General features: G+C 43.5%; 1 protein-coding gene across 1 annotated transcript in view; it reads right to left on the bottom strand.

The window, feature by feature from the left end:
• The window catches only part of TENM2 (teneurin transmembrane protein 2), a 689,205-nt gene that overhangs the window by 45,934 nt on the left and 623,266 nt on the right, over window positions 1-20,005 (bottom strand). Inside the window, exons 15-20 of the mRNA XM_015141369.3 lie at window positions 17,593-17,854; window positions 16,573-16,840; window positions 12,897-13,040; window positions 12,129-12,378; window positions 4,658-4,678; window positions 1,134-1,366 (exon numbers count right to left, since the gene is read on the bottom strand). Coding sequence (XP_014996855.3) covers window positions 1,134-1,366; window positions 4,658-4,678; window positions 12,129-12,378; window positions 12,897-13,040; window positions 16,573-16,840; window positions 17,593-17,854 — 1,178 coding nt within the window. The remainder of the gene's footprint in view (window positions 1-1,133; window positions 1,367-4,657; window positions 4,679-12,128; window positions 12,379-12,896; window positions 13,041-16,572; window positions 16,841-17,592; window positions 17,855-20,005) is intronic.

Genomic DNA, 20,005 nt, shown 5'->3' with positions numbered 1-20,005 from the left:
GTTACTTAAATATACTTCATAACTGATTGCAGCAGTAAGGTTGAGAAACTATGATTCTTGTAGTTACAAACTCCTAATTCAAGGTGTATGCTTCAGGAAGTATTCCCAGTTAAGCCTGATGCCAATCAGCACTTCAATGCCCCAGGGGGCCACTGCGGCCTAGCATTCCCCTGTTGCAGCAGGGCTGGAAAGGCACAGATATGGCTTCTATTTATTTTGTGTCTTTGCCCCAGTGCCCAAGTACAAGGCTTTGCCTCCTTAATCCATGCTGCCCTGCTGCTTTCACAGTAGCTAAAAATGCTAACAGGAGTTGGACTCTCAGATGATTGCTCCTTAATGTTAAGTAATTTTAGTCCTTTTCAAATAGAGACCCATGGGTTCCCAGAACTTCTCCATCCTGGACTCCTGGAAATTATACCCATTCTTAATTACTACCATTTATTGGGCATTACAACATGTGAGGCAGTGCACTTTGGACTTCATACACATTTTCTGTCTATCAAGAAAGTCTGGGCGTGGCCAGAGGCCCCCAGCTGGGCTTTGTTTTGTCTCCAGCCCACACAGCTGGCACTCTGGCTCATGGAGCCAGGATTTCCTCTGATTTTCTGTGACTGGCAGCCGTCAGAAATCTCCAGGCACAATCCCCTTCACTTTCCATTTGGAGCCTATGTGCATGATAAAGTTTACTTCAAATAAATAAATAACTAAGGTTTTCTTTTTCTTTTCTTTTTTTTCTTGAGACGGAGTCTTGCTCAGTTGCCCAGGCTGGAGTACAGTGGCGTGATCTCGGCTCACTGCAAGCTCTGCCTCCCGGGTGTATGACATTCTCCTGCCTCAGCCTCCCGAGTAGCTGGGACTACAGGCGCCCGCCACCACACCTGGCTAATTTTTTTGTACTTTTTAGTAGAGACGGGGTTTCCCTGTGTTAGCCTGGATGGTCTCGATTTCCTGACCTCATGATTGGTTTTCTTTTTAAACACCCATCCACACACCAAAGCAATCTATCTGATTAAATGATTATAGGGAAAGCTGTGTTTTGGACTGCTGGGCTTAGTTACGCTCTGAAAAGAAGAAAGCCAAGATGGTGGCAAAGCTTTATCTGGGGCGGGGGACTCTTCCTTGATGGCCTTTACCTCTCGGGCTCATCAGGGTTGCATCTATGGCCTTCCCTCCGTCCCCACAGCGGGCTTCATCAAAGGGCAGACACTGCTCTCCAGTCCCTGCCACAACTTCCGAATTCCCAGCCAGGTCTTTGGCTCCACTCAGAGACTTGACGCGGTAGATTCTCCTGCTGTTGGTGTCGGACACGTAGAGCGAGCCAGACACGGGGTCCACTGCCAAGTAGTACTTGTGTGCCGGGTTGTTGCTTTAGTAGGAGAAGCACAAAGAGAAATGAGGAGGGGGCTATGGAGCTGGCTTCTTAGATCAAAGGAATGACAAAAATCCTAGCAAGACGCTTACCTTCTCTAGTGTCTTTCCACTTTAGTGAACTGGAAAGAATCTAACATCAGACTCAGTGTTCTAACACATCATGATTCTTAGCTACTTCTAATTGGACTTATGCTCCTTATGCTATCAGAGAATTCATTTCCCACCATGCTAAACAACTGTTGCTTCATTTAGCCAGTACGAGAGCTCCCACTCCGATCCTGTTTGTGTTAGCAGGATAGTTATTCAAGACCAGCTACAGTCCATGTGTGTGCAGTCTCCTTAATTTCCCCTTAAGGACTTAGTGTATTCTCAAGTGGGATAGAGGAACACTTCCATGTGACAATGTTCTCATTTTATCCTATGCCTCCAGGGTACTAGACCATTAATACTAGGGCAACCTGGAGTTTTCCTAATTTTATCATGGGAAACACCCCAGAACCACTCCCAATCTCCAGGCTCAGAGCTTGCTTCTTTACTGCTCTTCAGTGTGGATATGGATAAAGTTGGCATTTAGTGTAAAGACATGTGGGTATCTTGCTGGTACTGTGTCTGGAATCTGAATTACTGGGAGAGGAGATGCACTTTTCAAATCTGGGTAACAGTGAGGTCACAGGCATGAGTCAGGGTCTGCCAGGGCCCTCAGCCACACTAGGGGATTAATACCTTTATACGTGTGAAGTGTATTAGGAAGGCGTGAGCCTCCGAGACCTGGGCTGCTTCCACTGCCATGTGTCTAGCTGCCCTGTGTGAGGCTAACTAGGACAGAGTAAGACTTGTAGAAGTGGCTCAGGGCTAAAACACAGGAAACTCAAAACTCAATTCTGACCCAGCTGGTGGTGACCTTGGTTAAGTCATTTGACTGTGTCAGGTCTTAGCTTTTTTTTGGGTGGGGGTGGCTGGGGGATTAAATCAATCATACTGGATATTGCTAATGTTCCCTCTGGCTCAAAACCCTGCAGTTCTTCCCTTTGTAGTACCTATCACTGGTTTGAGGTTGGGACCAGAATAGGTGCTTATGTTATTCCTCTACTGGTTATTACAATCACCACCTCTAGGATGCAAGCAATAATTGCCTTTCTGCCTCAGTGTGGTAGGCTATGTTTTGAAATGAGCACAGCCCCCCCTTTTTTCCCCTGCTATTTTATTTTATTTTTCTTAGAGACAGAGTCTCACTGGAGAGCAGTGGCACAATTCGAGCTCACTGCAGCCTGAAATTCCTGGGCTGAAGTGATCTTCCCACCTCAGCCTCCCGAGTAGTTGAAACAACAAGTGCATGCCACCACGCCTGGCTAATTAAAAACTGTTTTTTGTTTGTTTCTGGTACAGATGGGGTCTCACTATGTTGCCCAGGCTGATCTCAAACTCCTGGCCTCAAGAGATCCTCCTGCCTTCACTTCCCTAAGTGCTGGGATTATAGGTGTAAGCCATGCAACCAGCCTTTTCCTATTATTTTTCAATTTTACTTTGGGCTGATGGGAGAACAGGGGCTGGGAGAGGTGGAGGGAAGGTGAGAGAGATGACAGTGTTGGACGCATTTGTCCTGTTGACATTAGCTAGTAAATTACTAATTAAAACACCACCATTTGGGTTCTTCTCTGATTTAAGGAAAAAAAAAAAAAGAACTAGGAAGCTAGTTTTAGGAACAATCTGTGTTGAGTTGAGACCATCTTTCACTCCAGTTTCTATTCAGGTTGCTATTAAGACACATCCCCGAACTAGAAGTCAAAGTTTTTCTGAAATTCCAGCCCAGATAACTAAAACATAGACTACCTGGGTTCCATTACTTTCCTTTCCTTTCCTCTTTTTTTCTTGTTTTTCAGCTATTAAGTCATTAGAGACTATCCATATATGCAAAACAAATTAGGGCAGAAAGGGAAAAATTCATGCCATTTTTTAATTAGATGCTGCACTCTGTTACTGAATGAACAGTAGCTGGCATGATCAACAGAAGGATCAAGGCATTGCACATCTGTGCCTATCTATGAGAGAGATAATTAATTTTGGACTTTCTAGGGAGCCTGATTTGAGGAGGCTTTTCAAAAGCTCTGGCAGAAGAGCAGGCGATGGAGGGTGTGAGGTCAGTTCTTGCTTGGGGAGACCATTCTTCCTTACGGTCTCATACCTATTTTCACTAAGATGCTTGCAGAAAAACTCAGGTCAGAGGGACAGCCATGCCTCCACACCTGTGGCTGTGGCAAAGATCACATGAGGTTGGTGAATTTCCTGGAAAAATGTCCTTCCAAGGCATTTCTACTTATTTTTAAAATTTGACTCAAATGGGGTGCCTATAACCAGCCAGTTTTGGGGTGCCTGAGGAGAAAGCAGAGGACTTTTTCAATGCATGGCCTTTCCACTCACTGTTATGATCTTATGCAATTTGACTGCTTTTTGTCTAATTTTGACCTAACATCATGAAGGAAAGCTGTCCATGTTTCATTTCAAAAAGTGAGCAGAAGCATTCCGTTGAGTAGTGGTATAGATTGCTTTGTTTTTTCTCTTCTTCTGAATAAAAATAAGGTGACTTTTCTTTAAGAAAGCTCATGCTATCTCCATTTCAGCACAGTTCACGTGTGAATGCACGTGTATGTGTGTTTTACACTTTATCTGTGAATTGTCCTAGTGTGGTTTTAAATGATAACCTTGGATCAATATAATGATCAAGGCGGTTTTGATGAATAATACTTGGTCTCTATCCTTCAAACTATTGAAAAGTGATTTTACTCCATGAAAATTCTCAATGCATCTGACTGTTGGATTCATTCCGACCGGCAGATTGGCAATTAACTTTTTTTTTAAAGATGACCATATATCCAGGGGAAAAAATCATTAATGAGTTGAAAATGAGTTTTTAACCCGTTTCCAGTTCATTAAAGCTTTTGTGAACCCAGTCCAGCATTTACAAAAGCCAGGAGTTTGCCTCAACTGTTTAGCCCAATTATGGACCGCACTGAGCAGTTGGGATAAAAGTTCGCTGAGGGTTCATTATCTTGCACTTGAATCTCCCGGAAATTCTAATTACTGTCAGCTTATTTGGTTGCTTTTTGACTGCATTTCATAATTGCTAAAGCTTATCATATCCACAACACACAATTAGCACATAAAAAAGTTACTATATTTGGTACATAAAAATATACAACATTACACAAGAAGCACAAAACAAAAAAAGCAAACACAAGGAAGCAAACGAACCATATCAAATTATATGGGAAAGAGTTCTTCATCTTACCTATGTTTAAACTCTTTATTTCTTTATAGAAAGAAAACAGAAAGGAAAAAAGAACAAACAGTTAGCAGAAGAATTGATGATAAAGCAAACATAACATTTTTGTTTCTCGTATAAAGGGGCCCAAAAAAGGCAGTCTTTTTCTTTTTTCCCCTGTAACTGACAACTCCTGGCTCAATAGCTTGAGAAGTGCCCCTGATTTTGGACTCCTCCCAGACATTGGACAATCTGGACAAGAAAGCTTGAATTCTCTCATCAGCAATGTGACTGTCACAAGACACAGATTTCTATAGGTGAAATATGCCTCCTGACTAAGGAGGGGATGGCAAACACGTTATGTCTTGGGTGCCAACATGTGTTGACCAGTAATGGCTACTGGGAGTGTGGTGGTAGAAGGATTTTGAAGCCAAATTTAATATCAGCTATAAAGAGTACTGTGACTCACTTGTAATGTTCACTCTGAGTGTGGGAGGGAGGATGGTGACACCTGTACCACTTAGTTGCCATTAGTGCATTTCACGGTATCTCATTAGTGCATTTCATTAGTGCATCTCCCACCCAAGAGGGAGACCCTGCTCAGAGCCTACTGCAGTTGGGCAAAGGCTGTTGAACCCTGAGACTCTGAACCACTTCCTTTCCCTGCTCCATGTCACCTTCATTGTCCCCTTTTCACTTGGGGTGGGACCCCAAATATGCATTCTTTCTAAACGGTAACGTCCAACATTGCAATAAGGTCCACAATGAAATTTATAGGTAATAATATCCTCTTGGAATTGGAGTCAAAGACTCCAGTTATCGTTTCTTATCAGAGAACTAGTAAAAATTTTGTTGTTGTTTTAAGAGAAGAAATATATTCAATTTCAATAGGAAAGTGGCTGAAAGTTAACGTGCCAGAGACGAGAAGATGCTAGGGTCTCAAGTAAGGAGAAGGACTCCTGTTCTCGAGGCTTCTAGGCCAAGGTGGAAAAAACCCCTAACCCCTCTTTTCCTTTCAGTTGAGGAGGAAGGCTTCAGGGAAGGGACAAAGAGAGTTTAATGCCCTGATTTCTGGTCAGGTGTAGCTCAGTCCTCTGCCGGGGGCCATCATTAGTGGTGGGTTTGCACAGGGATTACAATTTTATATTTTATTCCAATGTGTTAGTTTTTGCAAAAAAAAAAAAAAAAAAAAGTTAATTAAATGATGCTGATAACTCCTGAGCTCTGACTGACATAGTGCAATTTAAGATTCATTCTGCAAAGCCTGGTGTGTCAGGGTGGCAGCCGGGAATTCTTGCGTCTATTTTATATTGCTTAATGAAAGTGAAATGTTATCTGCCACCAGTGGTAGTCATATTTGGCTCTTAATTATTGCAATATCAATTTCACTTTTTAAAGTCAAGATTTTGTAAAAATACTGGATGGGATTTGGGTCTGCAGACCTGACCTACTTCTTTCCTAGGAACATCTGCTTTCAGTTGATTAATATAAGATCTATGTTGGAGGAAGGAGAAGGGCAGGGGTGAAGGATCAAGTCGTTGGAGAGTGTAGAGCCTGAATGATCATATGAATATGAGCTTTGGAGAAAGGCTGAGGTCACTGCTATTCCAGTGCAGGATCACAGCAGGCTGGGTGCTTAGCAGGCAACAAACCAGAATAACAGCATCACCAAGTCAGTCTATGCAGCTGGGTTCAGATGTCCTACTTACAAGGGATAGGCCTAGGCTTTGTGTGCATGGTTTTAATACCACAGACTCTTTAGGTGAGCCCTTCGAGGAAAAAGTGGTGTTTCAGATGGGAGAATTGAGATGCATTAGCTCTTCTTCACACTGTAGAGTCTCAATGATGTCTCTGCGAAGCCTTCAGGGTCTCTTGTGGCATTCTCAGCCTGACTCTCAGGGCTGCCATCATGCTGTCTGGTGATTTATGTTTGTGTGCCTGTCCCCCTCCCTTCTTTGTGAATAGGACATGACTCACTCATCTCTGAATTGCAGGTACTTAGTAGAAGGCCCAGGAGAGAGTTAGGGCTGGAAAAATGGGTTCTTGAGTGAAGGAAGCAAGGAATGAGGCTGCTTCCCTTAGAGAAGGGGAGATCCTGCCTAGGACTAGCTCCAATCCCTCATGTTCTGCTCAGAATGACAAATCTACAATCAGTGGAGACTGTTGTCTTTTTTCATTCCAGCTCTCTCTGTGCCACATTTTCCCCTTGAGGAAGGTGGACTTGGAGTAGCCACAGGGTTGTTTTGTTGTTGTTGTTCTAACGAAAGAGAAGTTGACTTGGAGTACATTTGGTTTAGTTTCAGGAGGATGAGCTCATGTGGCTTGTAGTCCTTTGCATCCAGCTAAATGGTTGTTAGCCATTCTTGAATAGGAATGTCTTTCAGGAATGCTCCTTCCCTACCATGTTGATTTGTCTAACATCATTGCAGAGAGTAAAAGGCCCCATGTAGAATTCATATTTCACTAATACAAGGACATCGATGACAAACTGGTTAATGAGCATCATTTCAAATATTATTTAGATTATTCACTCCACAGGAAAACCTGAAATGCCCAGAGATATTACAAAGGAAACTTGATAAAGATTTTCCCCAATTTTATAACTCTAATGATTTACACATCACCAATAATCAATTATGAACACAAAAGAAAGTTTTCTAATTTATCAATAATCTGAAACAAATTTTGATCAGCCCTACTAGAGGAAAGACTGAAAATTCCTCTGTCACTTCTATAGATAATGAAATTACAAAGTGACTGTGATATTAAAAGATGATCAAAGATATGCAGCCAAAAAGTATAGAAAAACGTGTATTGTGGAAGTGTTACAGGAGATAATTAATAAAAATATTAGGTTATTTGTCTGGATTTTGTGATGTTTGTGATAGAATTGGCTTTTCTAAACTTTGCAAGTTTTTGGGTTTCTTTTCTCATCCTAAATATTCCATTTCATTTCTCATTTCTTTTTCTTTTTCTTTTTTTTTTTTTTTTGAGACGGAGTCTCGCTCTGTCGCCCAGGCTGGAGTGCAGTGGCGCAATCTCAGCTCACTGCAAGCTCCGCCTCCCGGGCCCATGCCATTCTCCTGCCTCAGCCTCCCAAGTAGCTGTGACCACAGGCGCCTGCCACCGCACCCGGCTAATTTTTTGTATTTTTAGTAGAGACGGGGTTTCACTGTGTTAGCCAGGATGGTCTCGATCTCCTGACCTTGTGATCCGCCTGCCTCAGCCTCCCAAAGTGCTGGGATTACAGGCGTGAGCCACCGTGCCTGGCCTCATTTCTCATTTCATATTTATAATTTTATTTTTTTCTTCTTAGGGAGAGTCTCTGAAATTGTCTTAGTGTTAGGCTTCATGAAATCTGGGTTCTACCCTTGCTAAAAAGGCTTTGAAAATAGTTCCAATCAGTCTCCAAAATTTTATGGGGACATTGTTTTTACTTTTATTCTGGATTGAGTGCTTCATGACTTTTCTTTCCTGACCCCCATTTTCAAAGCCTGACCACACAGGAAAAGCATTTCTGGTCTTTGAGTGGAACCACATAGTCTTCCCTAAGAGTCTACCTGGTCATCAAGCAGGGTCTGTCCTGGCTGAAACTCTCAGGCAGAGCTTGTCCTTGGTGACGCTTCCTTCCAATGTCTGCTGGCTCTGCCCACCTTCCCAGGCTCCCACTTTCCCCCTACCGGGTACTAACACATCTGGGTTGGACAAGTCCCTTCTCTGAAGGTCTCCTGTAATGAATGGTACCCTTGACTCCATGCTGAAAGCACCATCAAAATGTCAACATGGAGAAGCGGTTTAGTTGGAAAAAAGCATGTTTAATATCATAATATTACTTTATGTTTAAAAAATAAAAAGAATTGGAATTTCAAAAATTACGGAAAATGTGAGATTCTTATGTTCATTAAAAGGAGCTAAGCTAAAAAAAGGTAGAGAGATATTGTCCCATCCCATGTAATTCACTGCCTTATACTGAGGTCTAATTCCTAAGATGTTCTAAAGTTGGGGAGGGAGGAAAGATTTTTCTGTGAGAGAAATTCTCCCTATAATGTTAGTGACTGACAAATTTACTCTGCTCCAGGGGCTTAGGTTTTCCTGAGACCACTTGGAAAGGGTGGTGGGAAATGGACGAGTAAAGATGGGATATCAGGCTTTTAGGGGAAAGGAGTATGAAAAATGTCCTAAATGTCCGCCTAATCAGAGCACACAGATGATAACCATTTTACCTAAGAGAAGGCTCTTTGTAGCATCAGAAGTTATTTAAGTGTATAGAACTTGTCCCTGCATGTTTTGAGACAAAGGAAGGAGGAACGGGGAAGGATAGCAAGAGAACCATGGAAACATTTCAATAGGATCCCAATTCAGAGGCTCAGCTCTGGGGTGGGTAAGCGAGATAGGGACGGGCACTGACTCCCGAAATTGAATCATTCAGCTGCCAACTCACAATGGAGAAAAGACATAAGCAAGACAGGTCTCTTCCTCCCCCTCCCTCCCCCTGCTGGTTGCTGTTTTGAAGAGAGGGGATTGACAGCCCTTTGTTTTCAGGTATGTAGTGGGAAGAAAAGAAGAATAAAACCAGTGTTCTTGTAAAAGCTTAACTTCTAATCGGCTCTGGGTACCTGGCTGATGAAAGTAAGAACAAGGCTAAAGGCAGTTAAAAAAAATCACACAGCTGTCGAGGGAAATTGGGAGCCATATTCCGCCTCAAGCTGTCCTAATGTCACCACGTGCGCATGGCGTGACTTGCTCTGATTGGGCCCTTAGCTTGCACCATTGACGTTGTGACCTCCACAGCTTGAGAGACATGGAGTCAGGGATAACTCCGACAAGAGGGAGGAGATGGGTCTGCGTTTTCTTTAATTTAAGCAACCTATCTTGAGCACCTTGTGTGGGCCAGGACCTCCTCTAGGCATTAAAGGGACAAAGATGACCAAGGGGTATGCCCTGCAGAAGTTCACATGCTTGGGCCCTACAGACTTACATAGACATAATGACAACAAGGCATTCAGTGGCATCAACTCTAAGATCAGAGAGTGCAGTGACTCAGAGGTGGGTGAGAATTGCTTCTGCTGGGGAAATCAGGCTACATGGAAGAGGGGGCCCTGACGCTGCACCTTGCAGGTGGGTGTGATGTGGTAGATTAGGTAGGGAGGGTATTTTAAGCAGAGCAAGCAGCAAGAGTGAAGGTTTGGAGGTGGGACTGTACCAAGTGAGGGCTGATTAGCCGCTAAGCAGGAAGAACGGTGACAAAGGAGGAAAGGCCTGATGTGGAAGACTACAAGGGCCACATGAAATACTTCCACCCTTTTTTCCTATAGGCAATGGTACAGCACAGTGCTACCTCCACCCTGCTGTGCCTTCTCCCATGGTTCTCTGATGCCCACAGGGTGCCTGAGAAAAGGAGGCTTTCCTAGCATTAAAAAAACAAACAAAAACATCTTGGGAAGGGAATCTATATGGATGGGTAAGTCTAGGAAAAGTGTTTTGTCTGATCGCCAGTTTGGCAGTGTGAAGGCTACCTGGCCTCCTCCCACGTGTCTCCTTCTTGCTCTCATTGTTCACCCTCTGGTTACCATGCCCCCTCCTCCACCCCAGGCTTGTCTCTGGATCTCCATGATGGTTGGCCTTTGGCCCTTCAGCTCAGCCTGAACTGCACTGACTTCCCCAGGTGCTACCTCTCATGCTCACATGGGTGTTTTCTGAGCCTGTGTTTCATCCCCTTTTGTACCGCAGAGCCCAGCACATGCCTGGCTCACCTCCATGCTCAATACGTGCCCACTGGATCACTGAGGCTGCAACCTCCTCAGGGTGAAGCTCCTGTTTTCTCCTCTCTTTTTACTCCTCTCAGTCCCTGGCACACTCTCAGCTCCCAAGAATGCTCAGCAGCAGTTGCTGGGGGCAGGCCACTGATATTTCTCCCAGATGGGGCCTCAGAGACTCTCAAATGCAAGTGCAACCTGCAGCTCCTTCTAGGAGAGAGGCTAAGGCTGCTTCAGAAGACGCCATCATTCACTCATTTGTCAGGCCAAAATCCTAGGCAGGGCCCTTGATTCGTTTCTGTCTTTGTTCATTCCTTATACCTGATCCATCAGCAAATCCTATCAGATTTATCTCAAAATCTAATTGGACACTAATTGGAGCACTCCTCTCTCTTCTGCTACCATTCTGGTTCAAATCACCATTGCCCCAATCCTGGACAATCGCTGCAGCTTCCCTATGGGTTTTCCTGCCTCAACTCCTGCAGTCCTACAGTCTACTCCACACACAATAGCCAGAGTCATCTTTAAAAAAAATGGAAATCAGATCATATCAATTCCACCCCACTCCTTACTTCAACCTCCATTGCTTGTTCATTGAAATACAATGTACTCTTGTCTAAGTGGTTAGTGAGACTCTGATGCATTGAGGTACCCTTCCCTGAGCTCACCACCCTCCAGCCACATTAGGCTTCTGTCAGTCCTTAAATCAGTCAGGCTACTGGCTGGTATAGGGCTTTTGAACAACTTCTCTCTGCCTGAGTGCTTTTCTCCAGATCTCCCCATGGCTGACGTCTATCACTCAGATCCTAGCCAAACATCACCTAGTACAAGAGGTTTCTCCAACTAATTCATCTTACGTAGCCTCCTCATCCATGTACCCTCCCTGTCCCCCAGTTTCTGTTTCTTACTCTGTTATATTTCCCCTAAAGCAATTAAGGATACTGGAGATTATTATTTTTTTATTTGCCCACATGATTTTGTCTGTGGCTCCTTATCAGAACACAAACACAACAACAGGTGCTTTTTTGACCCTACTTTTTTTTTTTTTTCTAGTCAGAAAGCCCCTGGGACATGGTATACATTCAACAAATATTTGTTGAATGAAATTTTGCCCCTTTCTTATAGATCTTATTTCTCTCTCTAATTACAGATTTCCTGAGTTGAGGGTCTGAAATCAACTTTCCTGGCAAGAGCATGTCTAAGAGCTTTTAGGGGTCAGTTTTTTCCCAGCACAGAGGGGTCTGGCCTTCAGACTTAGTAGCCAGCAATGGGCAGGAGGAATCTACCTAGGCTGGCCAGAAATTACACAGCAAAGCCTACACAGTAAAGGGAGTGCTATCCTAGTGAATATGCAAAGACCTAGAGAATTTATAGAGAGCTAGCAGATAGTGATGCTCAATACAACATTTTGAATTAGCAAATGAACATTAGTGGTTCTCAAACTTTGATGTATGTCTACAGAGCTTCTTAAAAATAAAAGATGCCTCGGTTGTTCTCCAGTCTGGAGACTAAAAGCCTTGTCTGTAAGTCAGTTGTTGACTATCATATCAAATCTGTGTATGGTTTTTCATAGATACACAAAGCATTTCTCTCACCTCCTTATTTGACTCTGGGCCTAAGTTTTGGATCACAAGGACTATATCTTCTCCAGAGAACCCCAAATGCGGCCCCAGTTACCCAATCAAACTCAGGAGTTATGGGGGGCAAGAGAGCAACAGAAGGTTGCCTGTATGGCCATTTACCGTAACTCCAAGATGCTGGTCACATTTCGAGAGGGAAAGATGCGTCGGATGTAATTGAAGTCGCCCACATAGAGGCTCCCATCGATTCCAACAGCCAGAGCCACTGGGGCCAGCAGCTTGTTGCCTTCAGCAAGGCCGTTGCAGCTGGGACAGGAAATGCTCCGGCGGCGACCGTTGCCCATGATGCTGGTGATGATGGCAGGCTGCTGGGTCAGGAACTGGTTTTCCCCAGTGCCCTTGTGTAGGATTCCTGTGGGGGTTGGAGAATGGGAGGGGTTACTGAAGCCCTCTGGGGAAGACACGTATATTGGCCAACTGGGAGGGAGGGGAAGAGAAAAATTAGGAATCTTCAGTGCTTGAGGAGCTCTCCAACTTCTTCACGATGTGGAGAGAGCTGCAGTGGGGGAGGTGGACCCCACATGCTGTGGCATTGGGTAAAATGACACTTGGGAGGATAACTAAAGAAGCTTGTAATCCCAGCTTCCTGGTAGACTGGGGCAGGAGACTACTTGAGCCTGGGAAGTTGAGGCTGCAGTGAGCTATGATGGCTCCACTCCACTACACTCTGGATGACAGAGCAAGACCCTGTTTCTATTAAAAAAATAATAAAATAAAAGGAGAAGGTAGGAAAATCTATGCATATTTTGAGCACTTGATGAAAAAATGACCAAGGGAAGGGGAGGTGTGACCACTTAAATGCTGAGAAAAGAGACAAGGTTCCAGAGAAGTGGCAAGGCTATGGCTGGGAAAGAAGATGTGTTCACGTACCACTTTTAACATTGAGGATGTGGTGTTTGTCCAGGGACCAGCCACCGAGGTTGGAGGGGTCCAGCTCGAATCCCTGAAGGAGGGCTGTCCTTTTCTCCCAGAGAATTAGACTGGGACAGGTCTCATATTCAAACCCGACAGACACTGAAAGATAAACGGGGTGGGGCAGAGCGAGAGAAAAGAGAGAGTTTACTTGATTACTCCAGAGCTCTGTAGCAAGAATGAGAAGCACGTGTTCGCAGTAATACAGATTCTGTTCCAAAAACTCACTCAAAGAGGCAGGCTGATTGCTTTTCTCCTTGTGATTCTACAATATTAAATTCAGATTTTTGAGTTGAACTCAACCTTGAAACTTTACACAGTAGTACTCTGTGGGGATGGAAAGACCTTTCCAATGAACGACTGGCTTTCAAAAATGACCCTGGTGACATGGAGGGAGGAAAGGAATCATTTGAAAACCTGACACAATTCCCCTTTAGAGATGGACAGGAGACTGTTTCTCTCAGCCTGCTGTTCACGGCATGCATTTATTATATTGTGTGTCATTTATTTCCACTTACTAGGAGAAAGCCCTTTGGGATGGTACTGGCTCATTGACATGGAGATTCTGGGAGCAATAGCTTGTGTAAATTAAGACACTTGATGTGTTCACTCAGGATTCCAGAAAGTGCCAGGAGAGGCAGGCACCAGCAGGGGTACAGCCTGCCAGTTACATGGGGATTCAATGGGGAACAGAATCCAAAAGCTGTTTGTAAAAATGCTGCATTTGCCACATGGACAAATGGGAGAGAGAGGTGGAAATGAAGGACATTAGTCCTAGCTTGGCTCCAAGCTCACGCTTCCTTGGGGCTCCATTTTCCCCACGTGTAAAATGGGTTAAGTGAAGCCTCAATTACTCAGACAGATGTGGTAAGGAGAGATGAGATGAAGCGCTGAGATGCCATACATTTTTAATTGGAACGCTGGTCTAGAAATACGAGGCATTGTTATTATTGCTATTCCTACTGCATTAAACTCTTAACTATGTGTGTCACCTTTGGGGATTCTCTGCAGCTTTAAAAAATTCCTGAGATATAGAAGTGTCAATATGAATGGGGGATGCATTTTTATCTTTTAAAAAACCCTATATATTTCCTAGCTTGTCCTCTGAAAATGCCAAGAAACAAAGGCCAAATGACCAGCCCCAGCAGCAAAGAGAATTGCTAGTGCCTGGCTTGTGGCCTTGATATATTATTTCTCATTAAAAGGAATCAGGGCTTCTGGAAGAAATGGCTGGAGTAAGAAATGAACACAATGACACCAGCCTACTTTATCATACTAGATAGCAAGGAAGGAATCAAAATCTATTAGGGTCATGTCAAAAGGATTTGGGAATGAGCTTGAAAAGGTGCCCACTGACCAAAGATGGGGCCATTTGGCCATTAGTGAGGATAATAACTTCAATGGATTGAAACATACTAGATGCGTTTCGGCCCACGAGTTCATAATGGTATTTAAGAAACATTAATTTGCCACCACTGGATGATGAATCAACTCATTATATTGAAAACTAGTAACTAAAGGGAAATAATCAAACATTTATCTATTCTTTCCTATTTGAACTGTACTTTAAATAACCAAGTAGTTAAGGAGAAAGCATCTCTGCTTAGAAGTATTTCAGCTAACAGATGAAGAAGAAAGTATAGAATTAAAATATCATTTTGCAATCCCTAATGACCGGACAGACTAGGCAATGAACATCAATGGCTACTGAAATCTCTAAAAAATATACAACTTGACTTTAGGTGCCTCTTGACGGAAGGACACAGCCCCACCTATCACCTTGTTCTGCCAGAACAAAAAATCAAAAAATCAAACCTGAACCTGAGAAAGCTTCAAAGCCCAACTATCAATTGTCAGGAGATATAGGGAACAGAGGAACAGGCCAAATATCCATTATTACGCAATTCGGGAACCAACCAATCAATCAACCAACCAACCAACCATGCTATATGGGGAATTCTACAGGCACACAACCCAATTTCTTCAACAAATAAATTATGAAGGTTAGAGAGAGAGAGAAAGATAAGGAAAGATAAAAGAACTTTAAAAAACAGTTTAAGAGAAATCAACCAATTGCAAAAGGTGGATCTTATGGGATATTGAGACAAAGTATTAATAGTTTATGGTATTTGTCAGGCAATTGAAATATTGAACAATGATGGGCTATGTGATGGTTTTAGGGAATTATTGTGTTTTTTTGTTGTGATGATATTGTTTTTATATTTTTAGAGTGTTTTTAGAGATACATTCTTAAATATTACAGATTGAATGATGTGATGTCTAGGACTTGCTTCAGAAAAATGTAGGAGAAAGGGGAGTGGATGGGGGTATGAAAAAAGAGGCCTCATCGTGAGTTGATAATGGTAGGCGCTGGAGTATATGGAAGTGCACTACAATATTTAGTCTACTTTTTGATATTGGCTGTCATTTTGATATTAGCTAAAGACAGATATTTTATATATATATATATATATATATATATATATATAATCAAATATTGATTAGCTAGTGTTGTATATTAAATGCACTAGTTACTCTGGGAACTTCTTACTATCTTGGTTAGGTTAACTCCACTTACTGATGAAGCAGACATCCAGGGCTGTATCCTAAGCAGGTGTAACCTGTCAGTGGCATGATCTTGGGCAAATTTCTTACCCTTTCCCTCCTGCCCCATATGCACAATGGGGTTATGAGAGTGCCTACTTGAGGGGTTATTGAGAGGTTACCCAAGACAAAGGATTTAGCACAATGCTCTCTGCATGAAGGGAAAGTCTGATAAACATTGGCTGCCAATTATAGTGAAAATTTCTGAGGTGCTAGTTTCTTACTTTGGTAACTTATCTTTACAGTTCTTAAAATACACACGACTATTGGTGAAGAGAACACAGGATTCTGGATTTTAATTAATTCCTAGATAGCTTTCTACATGTAGGAAGATACAAGGTAGGTTAAGATTAATCTACAGCTCACAACTCTGATAACGGTAGGACCCTTCTCTTACGAAGATCTTTCGTAAGGAGGGAATCGTGATTCCTTCAAAAGACAAAGCCCTGGAACATAGCATGTGGCTTTCTGATCTCCTCAAACCCTGTTTTCTGATTATCCAGGGGCATTCTGTGCCATTTACAAGTGCTGTGTCTGGAACATGAACTAGCCCCTGACCACCTCTCTCCCATCATCTTGAATATTTTCCTTTTCCACTACACTCCAGCTACACTGGCCTTCTCTCTGTCTATTAAACACACCCTGCTCTTCTCTCTGCCTGAAATCCTCTTTTTCTGATTTTCATGTGGTTCCTTCTTGTCATTAAAGTCTTTGCTTAAATGCTGCCCTGCGGAGGAGCCTTCCCTAAATACTCGCCACAGTTGCCCCTCCTTCCCAATATAGATCATTTACTTTTATTTTCTTATTAGCACTTATCCTTTTTGATATTTCTTTGTTTCATTTGTATTTATTATCTCAATACCTTACCAAAATGTAAAGCCATGGAAGAGGAATCTTATCTGTCTTCTTGACCACTGTGTCCTTATCTACTGGAATGGTGCTTGGCATATCCTTGGAACTCAATAAATATGGGTCGAATTAACACACGACTAAATCCATTGATCAATAAGTGGTTGAAACCAAAACATACCAACAGCATCTGAGAGTCCATACACCCTTTGGCCATATGCATCTGTCTTGTCCCAGATGAAGGTGTAGGCCAGGTTGGGAGAAGCCTGGAATGACTTCTGGAAGAGATGCCCCTCGACAGCCACCATCAGGTGAACCCTGATGAGGTTCAGGGGCACTGTGGACTGGGTCATGGTGATCTTCAGCAGTGACTTGTACCCTGCAGTTCTGGAGCTCAGATAGCGAAGTTTCACACTGGAACCAGGGAGCTCGATTTCTTCATGAAGAACCTGGAGAGGAAACACGTGGCAGATACACACCTCAAACACACCTGTGCAGGTAAACTGTAACCCTGATACTCTCAGTCTGCTATGTCTCTCACTGAGGCATCACATTTTATGTGGGTGCAAGAACCACTTACCACCACTGAGAAAGAACAACGACAACAACAACAACAAAAACTTTATCCTCCACCATAGAGTGATGGGGCTGAGGTTATGATTTTTGGATTAATAATTATTCTTGGTCACTGTTGTGTTTCTTTTTGAAAAACCACAGTGTTGGCAAAAGATGTAAATAAGAACAGCAGGCTTTATTGCTAGCTGCATGCAAGGAGGCCACGAGAGGCTGTAATTATATGAACCTACAACTTCCACTGACAATCCGTATAAAGCAACAGGGAGGCAATAATATAATATGCCCTCTGCCGTAACACCAATGTAGATCATTAAAGTGCCTCTTATCATGTATCTCTGTAACTAACAGGAATAAAAAGCAATTTGCAGGTGGGTTGCACATATGTATGTTGTTTTTATTTTATTAAAAGCTCTGATGACTGCCAAAGTCTTGAATGACTATCTGCAAACATGCAGAACAGCCAAGAGGGATTCAAACTTACATCTCTGGTGGCTATAAATTTTATTATGCTCCCACTGTTTTCACTCCCCTATATTAGTTTCTAGTCCACTCGGGGAGAGGCAGTGTCCAGTTGGTTTTGGTTAGGGAAGTCCTGAGAGTCCTGCCCCGGCACTGCCATTCCTACCTGGGTCTCAGGCACGATGGGATTCTGCCCAGGGGCAGCACTGAAGAAGGTGGACAGAGGGGAGGAGATGATGATTGGATCGGGCCGGACAAAGCCACTGAGGTCACAGCTGGGGATGGAGTTCTCCTCGGTCTTCATCACCAGGGTGTCCATGGCATAAAAGCTGTTCCACGGCAGCCACACGGTGCGCTCCTGGCTCATGAACGGGGCTCGCTCAAAGTGTAGAGTCAAGGAAGCACCTCCATTGGCGATCAGGTCGAACCTGGAGAGGGAGTAAATGAGCTGATGAGAGGGTAGACTCACCTTTAGACAAAGCAGGATGCCTCTCCTCCTCCCCTGATGGCCATGGGATGGGCAGAGCACAGAGGAGAACATGGGCTTTGGAGACAGACAGGTGGGGTTGGAACCCAAGCTCTATTACTTACTAGTTGAGTGGCAATGGGCAAGTTACTAACCTCTCTGAGCCTAAGTTTCTTCATCTGTAAAATGGGAATAATTACACCAATACACATGGCATGGCTAAGAGTGAAACATCATGAGTGTAGAGCAGAGCTCAACAAACTATGACCCATGAGCTAAATCCGGCCCACCACCTGTTTTGCTAAATAAAGTTTTACTGGGCAGGGCGCAGTGGCTCTCGGCTGTAATTCCAGCACTTTTGGAGGCTGAGGTGGATGGATCCCTTGAGGTCAGTAGTTCAAGACCAGCCTGGCCAACATGGTAAAACCCTGTCTCTACTAAAAATACAAAAATTAGCCAGACGTGGTGGCGGGTGCCTGTAGTCTCAGCTACTCAGGAGGCCAAGGCAGAAGAATTGCTTGAACCTGGCAGGTGGAGGTTGCAGTGGGCCGAGATTGCACCACTGTACTCCAGCCTGGGTGATAGAGTGAGACTAAAAAAAAAGGGTTCATTGGCATACAGTTATACCCATTTGTTTATATATGTTTTAGGCTGTTCTCCTGCTGTAATGGCAGAGCTGAGTTGTTAGTGACAAGCCACATGGCCAGCAAAGCCTAAACTACTGTCTGGGCCTTTACAGAAAATGTTGCTGGCCATTCGTGTAAAGCACTTAGCACAGTCCTAGGCTAACAGAGTGTTCAATAAATAGTGTAATCATAACAATACTACGTTAGGACACAGGGAGGAGCTCATTACAGCATTCTTCTAATCAGTCTCTGCTCTGTGGCTGATTTCTTTGACAATGGTTCTTAAGCTATATTTCTGTTTGTTCCTTAAGAGCTGGATGGAGGTGTACTACCTGTAAAGTAGAATAAAGGTAGCTTTTTCCCAATTAACAGAAAACAAGAACATTAACAGAGACTAGTGTCCTAATTTTAAGCTTTATTTTACCTCACCTCTAGAATTTCATCTCTCTCTCTCTCTCTTTTTTTTTTTTTTTTTTTTTTGAGACGGAGTCTCCCTCTGGGGCCCAGATTGGAGTACAGTGGCGCGATCTGGGCTCACTGCAACCTCCGCCTCCCAGGTTCAAGCGATTCTCCTGCCTCAGCCTCCCAAGTAGCTGGAATTACAGGCTCCCACCACCACGTCCAGCTAATTTTTTGTATTTTCAGTAGAGACGGGGTTTTACCGTGTTAACCAGGATGGTCTCGATCTCCTGATTTTGTGATCTGCCTGTCTCTGCCTCCCAAAGTGCTGGGATTACAGGTGTAAGCCACTGCACCTGGCCTTAGAATTTCATCTCTTTGAGGGCAGTGGTGCTGTCTGTCTTGCTCCCTTCAGAATCCCCAGCAGCTAAGGGTACTTGGATCACAGTAAAAACTCGGTAAAAATATACTTGACTCGCTGGTTTCATCCAATCTTAGTAACACATTTGGTGTTTTTCAGTAAATGTGAATGAACAGGGAGCATATGAATATTAAGATAAATATCAGAGCATGTACAGCACAATAGTTTACTTATTAATTACTTTATTTATGTGTTTATTTATTGGGCATGCACACTGCTGGGGATAGTTCTGCATAGAGTACAGAAAAGAGTCAAATGTCTTGAAGTCAAATTGTTCCTACTTGGCACGGTAGAATCAACATGAATATTTGGGGCACATGCCACTATGCAACAGATTGTGGGATTCCTCAGAGCATTCCCAAGCACGTCTTGTGACTTCCACAGCTTTGCAACCTGAATAAGCTGAAGAGTAACTGATCCAGGAGGTTGGATAGATGATCTGGGAAGTGGACTTGGGGCATAATTACTCAGGAAGCAGTGGAGAGGGATGCAGAAGAAAGGGACAAATAGCAAATCAAGGACTCAGCAATGTCTTCTTCTGTTGTCTTACGGGACTTCAGAGCAATTGACTGAAGGATGTCAGTTCTTCAAGAACACTGGCCTGGGCGTGGTGGCTAATGCCTGTAATACCAGAACTTTGGGAGGCCGAGGTGGGTGGATCACTTGA

This window comes from Macaca mulatta, chromosome 6 (assembly GCF_049350105.2).
Source record: "Macaca mulatta isolate MMU2019108-1 chromosome 6, T2T-MMU8v2.0, whole genome shotgun sequence".
NCBI classification, from domain to species: Eukaryota; Metazoa; Chordata; class Mammalia; order Primates; family Cercopithecidae; genus Macaca; species Macaca mulatta.
The sequence above is the reverse complement of the archived record's forward strand: the minus strand, read 5'-3'. Positions and strand labels throughout refer to the sequence as shown.